Source organism: Alligator sinensis, unplaced genomic scaffold (assembly GCF_000455745.1).
Source record: "Alligator sinensis unplaced genomic scaffold, ASM45574v1 scaffold915_1, whole genome shotgun sequence".
In the NCBI taxonomy this organism is placed as follows: domain Eukaryota; kingdom Metazoa; phylum Chordata; order Crocodylia; family Alligatoridae; genus Alligator; species Alligator sinensis.
In genome coordinates, this window is record NW_005842597.1 from 375038 (window position 1) to 390940 (window position 15903).

General features: G+C 41.5%; 1 protein-coding gene across 1 annotated transcript in view; it reads right to left on the reverse strand.

Moving 5' to 3' along the window:
• The window catches only part of RELN (reelin), a 479029-nt gene that overhangs the window by 315163 nt on the left and 147963 nt on the right, over window positions 1–15903 (reverse strand). Inside the window, exon 4 of the mRNA XM_025214714.1 lies at window positions 1407–1477. Coding sequence (XP_025070499.1) covers window positions 1407–1477 — 71 coding nt within the window. The remainder of the gene's footprint in view (window positions 1–1406; window positions 1478–15903) is intronic.

Genomic DNA, 15903 nt, shown 5'->3' on the forward strand with positions numbered 1-15903 from the left:
GGGGGGGCTGCACACTGTGGGGGCCAGGGGACCCACCCCTCCAGAGCAGCTCCCCTAGAAGATCCCCCACACCCACAGTCCCCCCAGCAATTGCCCCACACCTACCCACAGACCTACCCACAGACCAACCCACATCCCTCCACACACACACACCCGCCTTCCTCCACACCACTTCCCACCCCCTTCCTGCCAACACCACATCCCCTCACCACACACCCATCATGTGTGAAGAAAACCAAAAGCACAATCAACACATAGGTATTTAGAATTTATTTTATCATGATGATAGAGATACTGGAAGGCTTCCAAATTGCTTTAATATTGTAAATATACCAATAAAGCATTACCCAACTCATCGCTGTCTCTCTGTCTCTGTCTCGAGGGGTGTGTGTGTGTGTGTAGAGTGGTCTTTTGTTTTAACTGTCGAAGAACATGGATTTTGGGGTATTTTAAAAAATGGATTTGGGATGCTGCTGCAGCAGTCCAGCTGGCACAAGGGGTAGTGTCCCCCGGTACCAATTGGCTGGGCCCCAGAAGCTCCTGAGAGCGAGTAGCCCTGAGCTGCCTGCCAGGGCAGCTTCTTGTATGGATGGGGCCAAGATAAGGCAGCTTTTTATACTGTTGGGGACAGCACAGGTGCTGGCCCCGGGCTCTAGCTCCCCCTGGCTGCAGATGCAGGAGGAGCCAGGCAGGGTTATTTTGCCCCAAGTGGCACAATTTGCTCCTCAACAAAGTGCATGTCCGAGCACGTGTGCTGAGGCAAAAAGCCCTGGCTCAAATTTGCACCGCTTCTATTTGAGCTGCTGCAAGTGCACGTGCTTGCATGTGTGGACGTGCCCTGTGAGTTTAACCTTTATTTGTGAATCTTGTGCAATTTATCCCTAAGTTTGAAATATTTTTTGTATACTTCATACACTCTTGCTTAGCTATAAAAATGATCACATTTATGGTGGACTTGCAAAAATTTGGTGACCTATTTTTGTAACATGGGGAAGCAGGTTCTTTGCAAAGATATAATTGAGATCAGTGGTAAATGAAACTTCAGTTGTACATCTACTGCGTTTTTATTATAGATAATATATAAATAGTCATCATTCAAGCAGTCATTTCGTTGCTGGCCAAAATCAGAGTTAGCTACTGGAAGAAAGTTTCAAATTATTTAGAATGTATATTTTAATTTTCCTATGTTCCTTGACGCTTAACATTTGAGGCTTAACTATGAAATCCCTTGTTTACTCATTAGGAGGTGTGAGGGAAAGTGGGGTAACAGAGTTGTGGATAATAAAAGATCTTACCTCTAGTTTTCTCTGATTATTGAAATAGTATTCCATGATGACCAACAATGATATGAATAAAAATGGAGAGAACAGGTTTGCCATTAAATTTAAAAATGCAACAGCTCTTACCTCCCTGTTCACACAACTGTTGTGCTAAGGCATCCTTGAATATAACTTGACCCCTGTGAGTAGCTGTAGCCCTGGAAACATAAAAAGACAGAAAATAAACAATATGAATTACTTACGTACATACATGAATGGTTAAATTATAGTAATCTTTCTTATTTTTCTTCCTGTTTGTCTTTGTCTTTTCTTTATTTTTAGAAAAACAACTTGCTTAGGATTTCTTTTGTTTTGCTTTAACACAATACCCAAAACAAAATTTCTAGTTTGATGGTAAAGAAAGTGAATGAGTACCATGACATACTATTCACCAGTACCCGGCTCAGCAAAGACCATGAGATTTTAGGTCACCACCTGGATAAGCCCGTGTATGTTGCAAAATTGATGAGTTTTCCCAGAGCAGAGCACTGGCAGAAAAGAACAGCAGGAGAGATGTTCACAAAGCAGTTTCTGTAAAATCCCCTATCAGCTGATGCATACAGCAATAGTGATATTCATTCTGGAGAAAACAGCGTTTATCTACACCACTAGTTGAAATCAATCATGGAAGCACATGGGGTGCATAGTCCAAGCCCTTGTCTTAAGGCAGGATCAATAGACCTATAACTATGCCTGACAGACACTTGTATCAACTCTTCCTAAAAATCTCCAGTGAAGGAGGTTCCATAACCTCCTGGGGTAGTTTCAGCTTCACCACAGTAACAGAAAGATTTCCTAATATCCAGCCTAAATCTTCTTAGGTGATATATCACATCTGCTCCTTCTCTCTTATCCACGTGGTCAGACAAGGATAGAACCTACTGCAATGAAAAGGGGAATAAATGCTAAATAAAGTCTTTTAAGATTTATTGGGTTCTCAAAATAAAACCTACCCACAGCTATCAAAATACTGATCCTTAGTGGGTTTAATTTGCTCTCTATCATGCATGTAAGTACCATTAGGCACTTTTACATGTAATCTCAGGGTGAGGGAGCAGGGAAGCTTTAATTAGAGTGGCTCTGAGAGCGGCTCATAGGTACTAACTAGAGTTACACATAGGTATGCAAAGCAAATCATTGTATTTCTGATGTTGGTTAAACCTTGTTAGATATAACAGAAATATAGAGGGAGGTTAGATTGTGTTAAAAATGGCCACCTGATCAAATTTAGCTTGCTCAGGTGCAGGCCTTACACTTAGTCTCAGTGATCATAAATCAATCTAAACCCATAGCAGAACGGAAATTCTGCATGCACACAGACAGGTCTAAAAATGGCAGAACACAATCTAAGATCTGGATCGATGTACACTCACGCTTAACCAATCTAGGTTAGACCAGTGAACTGAACTTCAATATGCTTACCTGCATAGTCCTAGGGCTGGGAAAGCCCAGCTGCTAGGCCCCCAGGGCGGCACTTTTCCTACCTGTCCCCCTGGCACTGGGTTATTTTCATTTCAACAGTCCAGTGAGCCAGTGGGTAAATTAGGTTATACTACTCATGTTATCACAGCTTGGGGTGGGCCAAGAGCCAATAATTTTTTAATAGTGGATCCAGTTCCCAGATAAACTGGAATCTGAAGAAGATTAGGAGATGGCATCTTCTAAATAAGGTGGGGAATGTGACTGGAGCTCCTAGTGTCTGGTACCATGGGGAGGCAATCCCTCTCCTGTACCCCCTTAAATGATGTATGAGTGGAGGGTGGCAGTATTTCAGCAACAGTTTGGGGTCCAGATTAAGAAGATGGGGAGTTGACAGCAGCCCCCACATGTTGGAGAGAGGGCTTATAGCAGCCCTTGACCAGGTGAAACAGATTACAAAGGAGGAATGACCTGCATTGGATGTGTTCTTTTTGGATATTCCCAGATGTGTTATGTAATAAAGTGGTAGTTAGTTCAGCCACATTCCTGAGGTCTTGTCTTTAGTCCTGTGGTTCTGGGACAGTAAGTGAGAGCTGTATAACATACTATTTAAGTGAAAATGTAAAAAAGGCCTAATAAAGCACAATGTGAAAGTTCTTTTAGGGTTTCACACATGTCTTACAGTTATTTGAAATGTGGCATAACATTTCTTCACTAACACATGCTGTCTGTAAGTATGTGACCCTGTAACTACATTGTACACATAATAAAATAAGAACACAATAATTACTTTAGCACATGAGAACAGCCAATAATACCAAAAACTTTATCGCTTCCTTTAAAAACATCAGATAAAATGCAGTACATTTCAGAATATTTAAAGCAGCATTATCTTTACAGAACTCACAAATTGGCTTGAAATGCTAAATATTCAGTAGTTATAAATATTCAAGAAGATCATTTAGTATTACTGCACATATTTCTACAAATTCCCTCACGCTGGTAAGTGAGTATACGAGTTAGGGAATATCAAACAACGTACTCTCCAAATCAATGAACATATGCTGTTCAACCCCCATGGGCAATTGACCAGGTTTCCTTAAAAGAACCAACTTTGTGTGTTCAGTCACAAAACTACATACCAGGATATGCTAAAGCCAGCGGTTCGAAGAAATCATAAACAAACAGAGATGGATTATAGTATAGTTAAAAATGGGCGCATCCACATTTCCCCGTACAGTGATGTTGCTACGGTGCTGTGCTTTAGTACTTCATTTTGGAAGTACTAAAGCATGGCATAGTACAGGCAGTTACTTTGCCATGTGCATAGCATATGGTTAAATTTTACCACTATGGGAGTTCACTGTTACGGCGACGTAGCTGGCAATCACATGTAGACACATGTGATCACTATATTGCCGTATCACGTCATACAGCGACATAGCATGTCACTCCATAGCCTTAGGTCAACATGTAGACATGCTCCATATGTATTATGTGTTGAGCCAGTGCTCCTGGGCATGTAGACAAAATGGCACAAACAGGGTAAGGCAAACATTATCTATCTTGATTATGTTCTCCCAACCCTGTGATTCCCAGTCAGGGTGCCTAGAGATCCTTTCTAGAATCAAGATATCCTAGAGATCCCAGCCAGGGTACACTGCAGTGCCTAGAGATCCTTTCAAGCGTGCTGCGGGGTGTCATGCAATGTTAGAACTGTTAAGTGTGCAAACATGAGTCACAAGCTAAACCCAGTGATTTCAAATAGGAATCCACTTTCTGCCCTGTTGTGGTCTTTCCAAGTTCTTTGCAACACAATAATTACTCCATTATTTTTCTGTAGTCAAAAAAAGAGTGTAAAGTAAGAACTGGCATTTTCTGATGAGGTGCCTTTAGTCTAATAAGGGGTGCCTTAAGTCTAAAAAAGCTGAGAACCACTGTCTTAGCCCCACAGAGGGCTCTTCACAGGTCCTCTAAAATGGGAATCATTATCCTGATGAATGGTTGGGTGTAACCTCACTGAAACTGGCAGATGCAACAGGATATATGTAAAACAACTATATGGGTCACATTTTCCCTGCAGGCTGTATGTTTGACAGCCCTGGCTCCATGTTCTTGATAACATTTCTAAAATTAGGGTTGGCTTCTATATTGTTTTTAGAAAGTTTTCCTTTGCATCTTAAGGTATAGAATTAATGTGTTGTTTTCTTTGTAGATGAAGAACACTTCTCAAGTACATATTTAGGTTGCTCTAATACCATTAATCAAACACTCGGGTCTTACTCTGAAATATGCTATTTACTGGGTGTGTCTACATATGAATTAATGTGCTTTTCCTAAGGTGCATTCAATTTAGTACCTCTAATGTGAGGTACTAAATAAATGCGCATTAGGTTGCCCTAATGTGCAGTAATGAAAGAACGTGTTTTTAAAGCGATGCTTAATGCACAGTAGCCTATTTTACTGGACTTTAGCAGAATCGCATAGTTTTTTACATGACATTTTAATGCACAGCAAAATAGGCTACTGTGCATTAAAGCACATATGTAGATGTGCCCATTTTCAGTTGGAGGACAAGCCACTAAGAAGATAAGATATCGCTCAACCAAGGTCACTGTATGTATGCTCTAGCCATCCTTAGATACAATTCCTCTCTAATAATTAATATTTACATTAGAACTGAGAAATGAAAGAAACACGGGAGGACACAGGAGCATCCTGGTGTGATCAGTGTAAGTTTCAAAAGAAAAACAATTTACAGATAGGAAAGACAAAGTCTCTATATTATCTTCATTCATCCATTAATCTGGATCTATCAGTTGGGGGATACAGGAAGTAGAAAAAGGGCATTATAATAAGAAAAGAAAAGGGTAAATACATTGCTGACAGAGGAAGGAGGGAAGAGAGAGATATTTTAACTGAAGATAAAAATACCATCTCTCAAGTCAAAGCATAGAGTCTAGCTTCTGGCCTTGGACACATTACATTAGTGCTATAAATGTCCTTATATTGCTATAAAAGGTGAATGTCCACATGTACACGCATCCGTAGCACTACAAAACTGGTGGATCTGCCACAAAAAAGTTCCTCTTTCAAGAAAGAACTTCTTGGTAGCACTACATTTTGTAGCACTACATATAACATGTAAACTGTTACATATAGTGCCACAAAGGGTCTCATAGATAAGTATCCCACAATCTTCTGAACTCCCTCCCTCTTCTAAGAGGGAAGGGTAGGAGAACAGCTGGCTCCCTGACAGGCTTCCCAGCCAGGTTGACCTGGCACAGAGTGCTCCCAGGACCCTGATGCCACTGCTAGTGTGAAAGCAACAGCTTGCCAGTCCTCCCCTGATGGCTGCCTCAGTGCCAGGAGCACTAGTTCTGCCTACTGTTCCTGTAGCATTGGCTGCAGCTGTTAAGTAGACTCTTCTACCACCCCAGTGGGCTGGCAGAGGTGAGAAAAGCATCTTTCCTTGCCCCCCTTGCCCTCCTGTCATCCCCACAGGTGGTAGGCAGTAGAAGGGAGGGTGGCAATGAGAGCAGTTGTCTTCATCCCCCTAACATCTCTTCAACCCCACCTTCATCCGTCCTGGTGTGTGTGGGGGGGGAGCAGGCAGGGACAGGCACTGTCTTTGACAGCTGCTGCTGGTAGTAGCTGCCATCTGATCACTGATAGCCTGGCCCCTTCGCTGGCAGGGGAGAGGGCAAGCTCTCAGTAACCTAGCTCACTGACTGGTGCCCCCAGTCAGAGAGTCAACAAAGGGGCAGCCCCCTTTCAACCCGCTGGCTGGAAAGCACACCTTTGAAGTAAATTAGTAGTGCTTCGGCCAGGGGGCTGGGCACATGTTCACACTCCCATAGCACTTTATTTTTGTAGTGTGTGTCCAAGGCTTTAGTATTACATGGATTTTATTCAGAATTTTCCCACATAGACTGAAATATTACAAGTTGAAATCAAGGACCATATAAAGACATTCAGATTTTTTAACAACCACCTAAGAAAGTTAGAAAAATTGAGGATCTTTTATACCAGTAAAACTATGTTATCAGGTCTGCATTTTGCATGTCTTGATATATAAGCGAGTTAATAAAGGAGGCTGGCACAGCTTATTCACTAAATAGTTTATCAGAGGAATAACTTATGTGCTAAAAAGGTTCCATTACACTGGAATTACTGCTTCCACAGTAGAAGAAGTCTAAACTTAATTATAGTATTTGAAAAAAAAACAACACATTCACAAACCCAAATGGGTACAAAACCTGTGTAGATCTGGCTTGCTAGAGATTGGATGCCTCAGGGCATCCATAATGAGCCACAGAGCCTTTCATCTATTGGTCATCAGCTTGAATCCTGCCCAGCTCTTTCGGGATTAAAAATTGTTCTAGTCTAATGGAAGATGGGTAAATCCCAGTTTCAGGTCCCATGTAAAAAACTCACTGCTATGTTTTGTATCAAACTGTAAATATGTTAGAGCAAAGACTGTCTTTTATCATGTGTTTTTACAGTGTCTAAAGAAGCAGATCCCTGATTTCAGTTGCATGTTCTGGCAAGAGCTCTTGAGAAAAATCTAAAATTGCAACATATTAATTGTCACCCACACATTAGGAATAGGCAAGGAGTCCAGAAATCAGAAGATAGGGGGAAAAACATGCTTTAAGCTGTTTTAAGGTGTAAGACAGTAAAGAACCACTGAGACATAATGTAGGTCTGGGGCTGGGTGAATGGCATGAGCCTTCCTAATCAATTCTATTTATAAAGTACAGGAGGGAGTTGTCAGGGGCATGTGGCTTTAGATACTCTTCAACATGTACAGAAGGTCCTATGAGGGTCTTGTTTATCCCAGGTATGAAAAGAAAAAAAACACTGCGCGGGGTGGGAGATGGATAGGCAGAAACATCCTGGTGTGTTCATCGTGAACTTCGAAGGAAAAAACAATTTATAGATAGGAAAGATCAAAAGTCTTTCTTTTTCTTGATACTCCCTTAGGTTATTCCAGGCATAAATTCAGGCCAGCAGAGGACCTGGTATTGAAATGGGATTGTATATTAAAAAAAGTTAACAAAGATTTAAACAGTAGACATTTAGATACTGAAGGATTCCAAAGAACTTGATAATCTAAGGCCCTGACCCTGCAAATACACATATGACTAACGTGATATGCACAAGTATCCAATGATAATGTAAACATACAACCTTAAAGACTGCCCACGTGCATAACATTATTTATGTATGTCTGCAAAAATTGGACCTTAATGCTAGGGACAGACATTCAAAAAGCCTGGATTGATTCAATCTTTGCAGGTTAGTCTAACCTGGCTAGGCTGAGCCAATTTGTAACTGTACAGACATCCTCACTGGACTGAAGAAATGCAGGCACATTCCTGCAGTGGCTCAGGCCAGAAGCCAGGAGGTGCTAGAGCAGCCCTCCCTTCCTTTCTACAGTGCTAAGCTGAGGGGCGGGGGTGGCCAGGCCTCAGCAGGATGCTTTGATTAGGGAGGGGTTTCCCCCACACCGTGCCTGGCTGACCAGGGAGGGAGCCAGCAGGGAGTTGATAACAGAGCATTTAGTTACGCAAGGAATTGATAGCATTTAGTACCCCATCAGAAAACAAAAGCCTCGCTCACTGGTTCAAGCTCTTCTTAAACTTTTTCCAATGAAAGAACACAGGGACATTACCAGTTACCTGTTAATTAGCTCCAAAAACCCCTAAGAGGACACTGTCCTGTCTGTCTTACACAGACACCTCTCAGCATAAGCTAGCACAGGGGATGTGCAAATAGAGGCCCTATGAGTGGGCAAGTGAGTAGAGGCCCTGAGGGAGAGGGGCATAGTGAAGAGGGAAGAGGCCCAGTGGGGGCACGGAGGCCTGGTGAGGGGCCAGGAGCAAAGTAGGCTTACAGTTGTAGAGTGGGTCAGCAAACGTTCAGGTGAGGGCAGCAGGAGATGCCCGACAGACTGTGCCAGGGCTGACCAGGGCATGGAGAGACAAGCCTGAAGCCAGAGAGGCTGGGTGGTATGAATATGGCCCAGGAGGGAGGGCAGCATGAAAGAGGCTGGGTGAGACCTGGCAGAGTGAATGGGACCCCGGTGAGCGAGCGTGGCATGAGCGTGGCCCTCCAGGGTAGTATGGTAGAGCTACAACTGTGTACCTAGTTTGCTCTGAACCGAGGCTGGAGAGGTAACACACAGTGGAATATCTGTGAGGCACGGGGCACATACAGGGATGGTTGGAGTGTGCACTTATGGCCCTAGTCACCAGGTCATATAAAAGGTAGTCTCCTGCCTGTGCGGGCCGGGAGCGGTCCGAGGCCCTTGGGGGCGCGCGGCAGGCTGTGGCCAGCAGCCCGGACACGCCGGGTCAGGGAATGCAGGCCGGCGGGCTAGAATTAGGCACGGACACTTAGCGGTTGATTAAAGATTATTTTACTTACACCGAAGATGGTCGCGGTGCAAGCAGGAAAACTTGCTTGGGTTGCGGTTACAGATAGAAAAGAAGAGAGGCGGACAAGAGTTCCTTCCACACAAACCTCTAGCCCAATCTGGTTGAAGGCTCTAAACATGCGAGCCCGTCGCGTCAACCGAAGAAAACAACTCGAAGCAGAGAGCTCTGGATACACTCACACGAAGTTTGCTAGGCTCTGTGGAACTTGCGCGCAGGGAAAAGGGGTTCGTCGAAGGATTGCGCTCGGCGACGGGGAGAGGCCAGAGGTTGATCAGACCCCTGTAGCCTTCTTAAGGTACACGCTGGGTTCGATAGGCTCCGCAGTGCTTAGAGTTCTTGGCGGGAAATAATTCAGCAGTGCCGAAGCGCACACAAACAAAATCACACCCTTGGGTTGTGACACTGCTCAAGTAACAGTTGAACTTATTTTCATCAAGGCATGGCAGACAAGTGGAGCAGACTGACTGCCCAGAGACAGGGGGAGACTGGAAGCAGAGACCTGGCCATGACGGTAGCCCTGTTACACCAACCAAAAAAGGCTGAAACCCCCTGAACTAGCTGGCTACATTCCGTGCTGTGGGGGGATCCCTGTTTGAGGGGGGTGGGGAGGAGAGGGAAGCAGAGGAAGCCAGGCAGACACCGCTGTACCTGCAGTCTCTGCCAGAGCTCCAGCCAGGGAGCAGAGGAGCAGGGTCAGCCCTGCTGGCCTGGAGCAGAGAGCCCCACCCAGAGTTGTAAAGCATCTGGGATGCCAGGAGATTCTGTTTTAAGTGAAACCAGGAAGGGGTCTGGGACAGACATTGCATAAACTGGTTTGACTCAAATCAGTTAAGTCTGATACTACATTCAATCAGGTTTATCTCAAACTGGTTTCAGTCATTTTCAAACTGGTTTATGTGCACTGAATGTCTGTTCTGTTACAGGTTTAAAACAGTTTCTGATCACTTAAACTGGTTTATATGTAATATCTGTCCCTAGCCTAAGGGGCTATATAAGTTTGACTTCAGAATTCAGTGTAATGTGTTCATCACACCCCAATACAGCATAACAAGCATCAAGGATAAATACCACTCTGATGGGTGTAAGCTTGTTATAGAAATAGTGGATTCCTTGATTTTTCAGATTTAAAAATAAATCCGTGACTTTTGACATATGAATCAATTTGACTTAGAACACTGAAAACTTTCAGGTTAAAGTGTGTAATGCACAGTAGAAAAGAGAAAGCAAGAAGACTTTGAATTTTATAACTAGGGTCTATGTTGGTATTTCATGGGAGTTGGGGAGGTAATGGATTCTCTGATATGTCAGGTTATTGCAGAGATAAAAGAAGGCCTAAGGCATGCATAGCTGACTTAAAAGGCATCAGTGCAGGGCTGTTGGTTTTGCTGCTTTCACCGAGACTAGGCAGCAATAAAGAACAGGCAGCAGCTTCTCCCCAATGCACTGCTGGACCAAGAGGCATTTGAAAGGATTTCAACTATTAGTTTAAATGATTTAACATTGTTTAAAACCCTTTCAGGTGAAACTAAAGTACATTCTGATTAAAATAATATGACCTGAGACTTTAGGCATTTTAAAATATGTTTGTGACTTTGGCTTTTCTTCCCCTAGCACCAAATTATTTCCTCATATATTTTACCATTAAAAAATCACTAGTGGTTACCCCACTGATCATGAACTGCAGAGGAAAACTGGGAGAGCAAAGTGGAATTACCTGCGCAGAAGTTTGGCCAGGACACTGATATCAATATTCCTACTCATAAGGATTGGCTGAGAGGTGAAACAGGCTGGTGGCAGAGATTAAAGCAGTCAGCCAACACTCCATGGGTATAAGCATAAGAGAGCCCAACTGTGATCAGTTCATTCATGACAGAAGTGTGGCTGATGTCAATAAGCCAAAGGCAGAAATGCCTAAGATGTAATGACTTAGATTCCATCACATAAAGTGAGACTTCTCTGAACACAACTGGACTCCATCACACATCAGGAGACTGAATCTGAATGAGTGTAAGAATAAATGGGAGTTATACCTCTTCATGCATCACCTGTGAATTTGTCCCTAGGGGATTATTACTCATGTGAATCAAATAACCATAATATGAACCCAATAATGGGAAGAATTTACACAGGTTTAGATAGCAAAGAAAAAATACTGAGGATAGAATAAGTAGCCTTAATATACTTTACATAATAGCTACATGTTTTTCAAATGCCTGCTCATCAGCTGAACAACCAAAGCACACCAGCAAACAAATAGCAATAAATCTTCCAAGGCTGCTCTCAGCCTCATTTGTATACAATGGCCCCCAGCTGGAGGACCTAACCATTTACCAAGCAAACATGGCACTACTATAAATCATGGTCCTGAACTAAAATCAACAGAAACAGAGTGGGCTTTGGATCACGTTCCATATACACATCTGAGTGGAGGGTAAAGAAAGTTATTTATTTACTTGTTATACTGTCAATAGAAAAAGATCCACAATGATGGTCTGTGCTTTATCCAAAACCTAACCCAAAATGAACTCTCTCTCTCTCTCCTCAAGGCAAGAGACCTAACCTGTCAACAGGCCTGTTCCACTGTAAATCAAACTTATCACAAGAGATCAGTTAAAACAGTAAATATCTATTTAAGGATGTATCCAAACATCTTTACTAGTTGCAAAAGATAAAAATATTCTTTTTAAAAGTGTAGTCAACACTGTGGAAAAGACCTGCTAGTTCCATTGTTTCGATTTTAAAATCACCTTTAAAACCAAATGTATGTGCATGTGTGAGAGTAGACAGACTCCATTAGAAACCTCTTTAAGGGAGACTAGACTGACAGCAATTAAATATGTATCAATGTGGTAGCCTTCATGGCACACATTTACATTGTGCTTGGGATTAACATGGTCTAGGTGTACTGTGAGGCATTAGGGGCTTTTTGTCTGATTAACTGGATTGCTACCTTACTAAATAGGGATGGCAAACTCACCATCTCTAGTTTCTGCCTCTGGTTTAATTTTTTTTGGAAAATTTAAATAAAAACAGTACAGCCACTGCCAAAACTAAGGTCAAAATAAAATAAATTGGTTTGCTAATAACGAACATTTTCTAACCTCGCTGTGTAATAGGCATAGGCGTCTATGGTTTGGTGTAGGAACCTGTCCTTGACTGCTTCCACACATGCTAAGTGCTGGCTATGAAGGGATGGATTTAAGTGCACATTCAAGGCCTTTCCTGAACAGAGATTTGAATGAGGCCAGGATCTCAAAGGAGAAAAAAAATTATCATATGACCATGTAATTATGTATCACAAATGCATAAAGAGAAAGGGACAGAATTACAACAGCACAGGCAATTTATGAAGTATTTTACTTTGTTTGGTATTTTTTTCTTTTCTTTTTGTTGGCGAGCTTAGTTGTTTGAACTCAGGATGCTTTTAGCAAAGGATTCAGGAGAGGGGTATAGTAGAAGAGTGAGTACACAATGTGATAGAAGGAAGTGAGTGAGAATAAGTGACATTTTAAGCTGTATGCAGGCAGTTACATTCTGCCTTCCATAATTTCTCTGATGACACAAAAATTATTTTTTCTTTCCAATGTAGTCATATGTAAATAAACTGATTAGGACCTACTCTCCTGTTCTCTGCAAGCAGATTATGACAAAGCTTCCCTCCCAATTACAGGAGTTCTGGCATTTTTATGAATATCTTGCATCAAGTCTGATTCCAAAGGAAAGCGAATTCTAGTTTTTCTACACTTTTAGATAAAGGGTTATCACACTGGCATCTGCCAAGCCAGTCAATTCATATAAATAATAGAACAAGCTTCCATTGTCTCTCTACTGACACAGTGCCAAAAACTAGGTCTACCTTTTCCAGGGGGAAAATCGTGTTCCTCGGCTCTGCAGTTTATCTTATTTTATTGTCTTTTGAGCTTTCTGCAGAATACTGATTGTATATAAAGTTAATAATACTTACTACACATGGATTTTAGATTTCAAATGGAATGAATATTTAGGTGCATTTAAAACATGTTTGTTCATAATCTAATGAGTCTATTGTAGTTATCTGGAATTTAAAAGCACAAAAAGAGATTTACTAAATTTTGATTTTGTAGTCTTTCATTTAATTATAATCTAATTCAAACATAGAAAATTATATCTCAATATCCACTTGAAAAAAATAATGTTTTTTCTTTACCATAGCCATAGATGCACTACAATTTAATAAGCACTTGCATGGTGCCTGACATCTTTGAAATAACATATAGGCATTTAACTAAATGGATTTATGTCATTATGTTGGTATTTTATTTGTACTGTAAAGAAACTATTTTACCTAAAACAATGTACTAATAATGCAGTCTAACGTTTACAAAACTAAGATTTTGGATGTCAGATCAGATTAATATATAAAAGGAAGGCTGGTACAATTAATTACATCTAATTAAGTTAATCAACACTTATTCTGATGAGAACTGCTTTTTACATAGCACAAAAGAAGTCACTGCTCATTAACTGTGACAATTTACTGATATACTGTAGATGTTTGTAACAGGGGTGAAGTTATGGCAGCATGTTCTCTAGTACTGCTGTCGATCAGAACCAAGGAAAGGTCTGGAGGATTCTGGAAACAACTTGCACATGATTCAGATCAGGTCATTTCAACTGTATTTCACATTTTCACAAAGCTGTTTATAATAATTTACAAGTACAGTCATTATACATGAGGACAAGGTCAATACAAAACACTATACTGATTTTTAAACAAAGTAAAATGTAAGTTAATTGTAAACATCTGAAAATGGCATGCTAGATCCTATGCTTCAGCTGAACTCGGCTCGCTGCAATACCAACTTGGGGGAAGGGATGAGATGATTTAAGACCTTTACAAGTTGCAGGCTCCTGAGCTGTCTGTTTTGGAGTCCACTTCCCAGCTCCTGTTTGAGCTGCCTGCTCTAACTTATGCTGGCTGTTCACAGTTCCCAAAGGGCCGCTTAAGCAACTGCAGATCAGCTGGATCAGATGCGAGTCTGGAACACACCTCCTAAACTGGCTCCACAGACCCCAGGGAGAAATTTTCAAGTACCCAAATTAAATTACGCTTTTTACATAAATTCAGCATTAAATACAGAGACATGCAACTGGTGTCTCCACAATACTGAAACCAGGTTACAAAGGAAGGTAAAAACAGCAGCTCCTCCTCCACCACAAACTAGAATATTATCCATCAAAAATGAAAACATATCCAGAGAGCAATTCATTAACAGGTCAACAGATACCAGTTTTCATAACCCCAGGATTACTCTGAACACTAAAACACTATTAACATTAGCTGAATCTGTGTTCTCCCCTTCCTGATAGAGGATTTAACTTATTTAAAACTGAATGAGTAAAATCTATACAATTAAATTTAAAAAAAAACTAGGGAAGAACATGCTTTCTGGTAATGGTTATTAAAGAAAATTTACCATTTGCTTTTCTAAATGGAAATTACAGTTCTACTTGCCTCCAGCATATTACATGTATATGGGGGATTTCTTGACAACATGAAGGGTTACTAATCATAGAAAAATTGGTTATTTTTCTTCCATTTTTAATATTTCAGCTGTATTTATATGCTGGAAGAAAAATATATTTCCCTGTAGAGAACATCAGCTTTCAAATAGGCATGGGGAGGTGACACATTGCTCAAGGAGAATAATTAATTTGAATACCCATTGGAAGAATGACAAATTTGTTAAGCATTATATTGCTCCAAAGTATTAGTATGCTATGTGGAATGGCACTGTGCCTTAAAAAATGTGTCACACTGAAGTCCCCTATGAGATTTTGCACTGATTTCACCAAAATGGAAAGCATGTAGCCATGTTGAATGAGTTCTTGGATGAAGCAGCTCTTCTGTGATTGTTTAGGGGTGGGCAATTATTTTGGGCAGAGAGATGCTTACTGAGTTTTGGCAAGTCATTGAGGGCTGCATGACAGGCTGCCAGGGGCAGATTAATATTAATTTTTAAAATTTTTTAGGGGCCCCACAGGCCAGATAGAATGGCCTGCGGGCCGCATTTTACCCACCCCAGTTTAGAAGCATATCCAAAGCTAAGACAGGCAAACTATGAGCCTAGACAGTTTGAAAGTGGCCACAAAAATGTATGTATGAAGCCAGATGGGCGAGAATGGCCACTGTGAAGCACTAAAAGCATTTTTTGCCTTCTTGAGAATTGTCTGAATTTGGGAAACAATCATAAGTTATTTCACCAGGACAAGACTATTTGTAAAAATTTAAAATCAGACCTGAAAACCTGCTTAGTGCCATTACTTGGCCATTATGTCCGTCACTTGCTGAGAGAAGCCCCTTTTCAACTGTTTCGGAAAACTTAATTTGGATTATAAAATACTGATATGAGAGGGAAGTTGCATATTACACTTACATGATGCCAAATCTGTGGAATGTTAAGCAGTGGTAAAGGTAGAACACTCTGGGAGCAGTGGCACATTAAGGCTTAATGCTGTTTTTGTAAGCACAGGTCTTACTTGCCACTAGGGCTAAGGACAGACATTCAAAAAGCCTGAGCCTGAATTGATTCAATCTTTGCAGGTTAGTCTAACCTGCATAGATTGAATTAATTTGCATGTGAAGAGACATTCACTTTTGATTCTAGAAATGCAGGCACATGCCTGCAGTGGTTCATGCCAGAAGTTGGGGGGGGGGGGGGGGGGGGGGCGGGGGGGCCCGC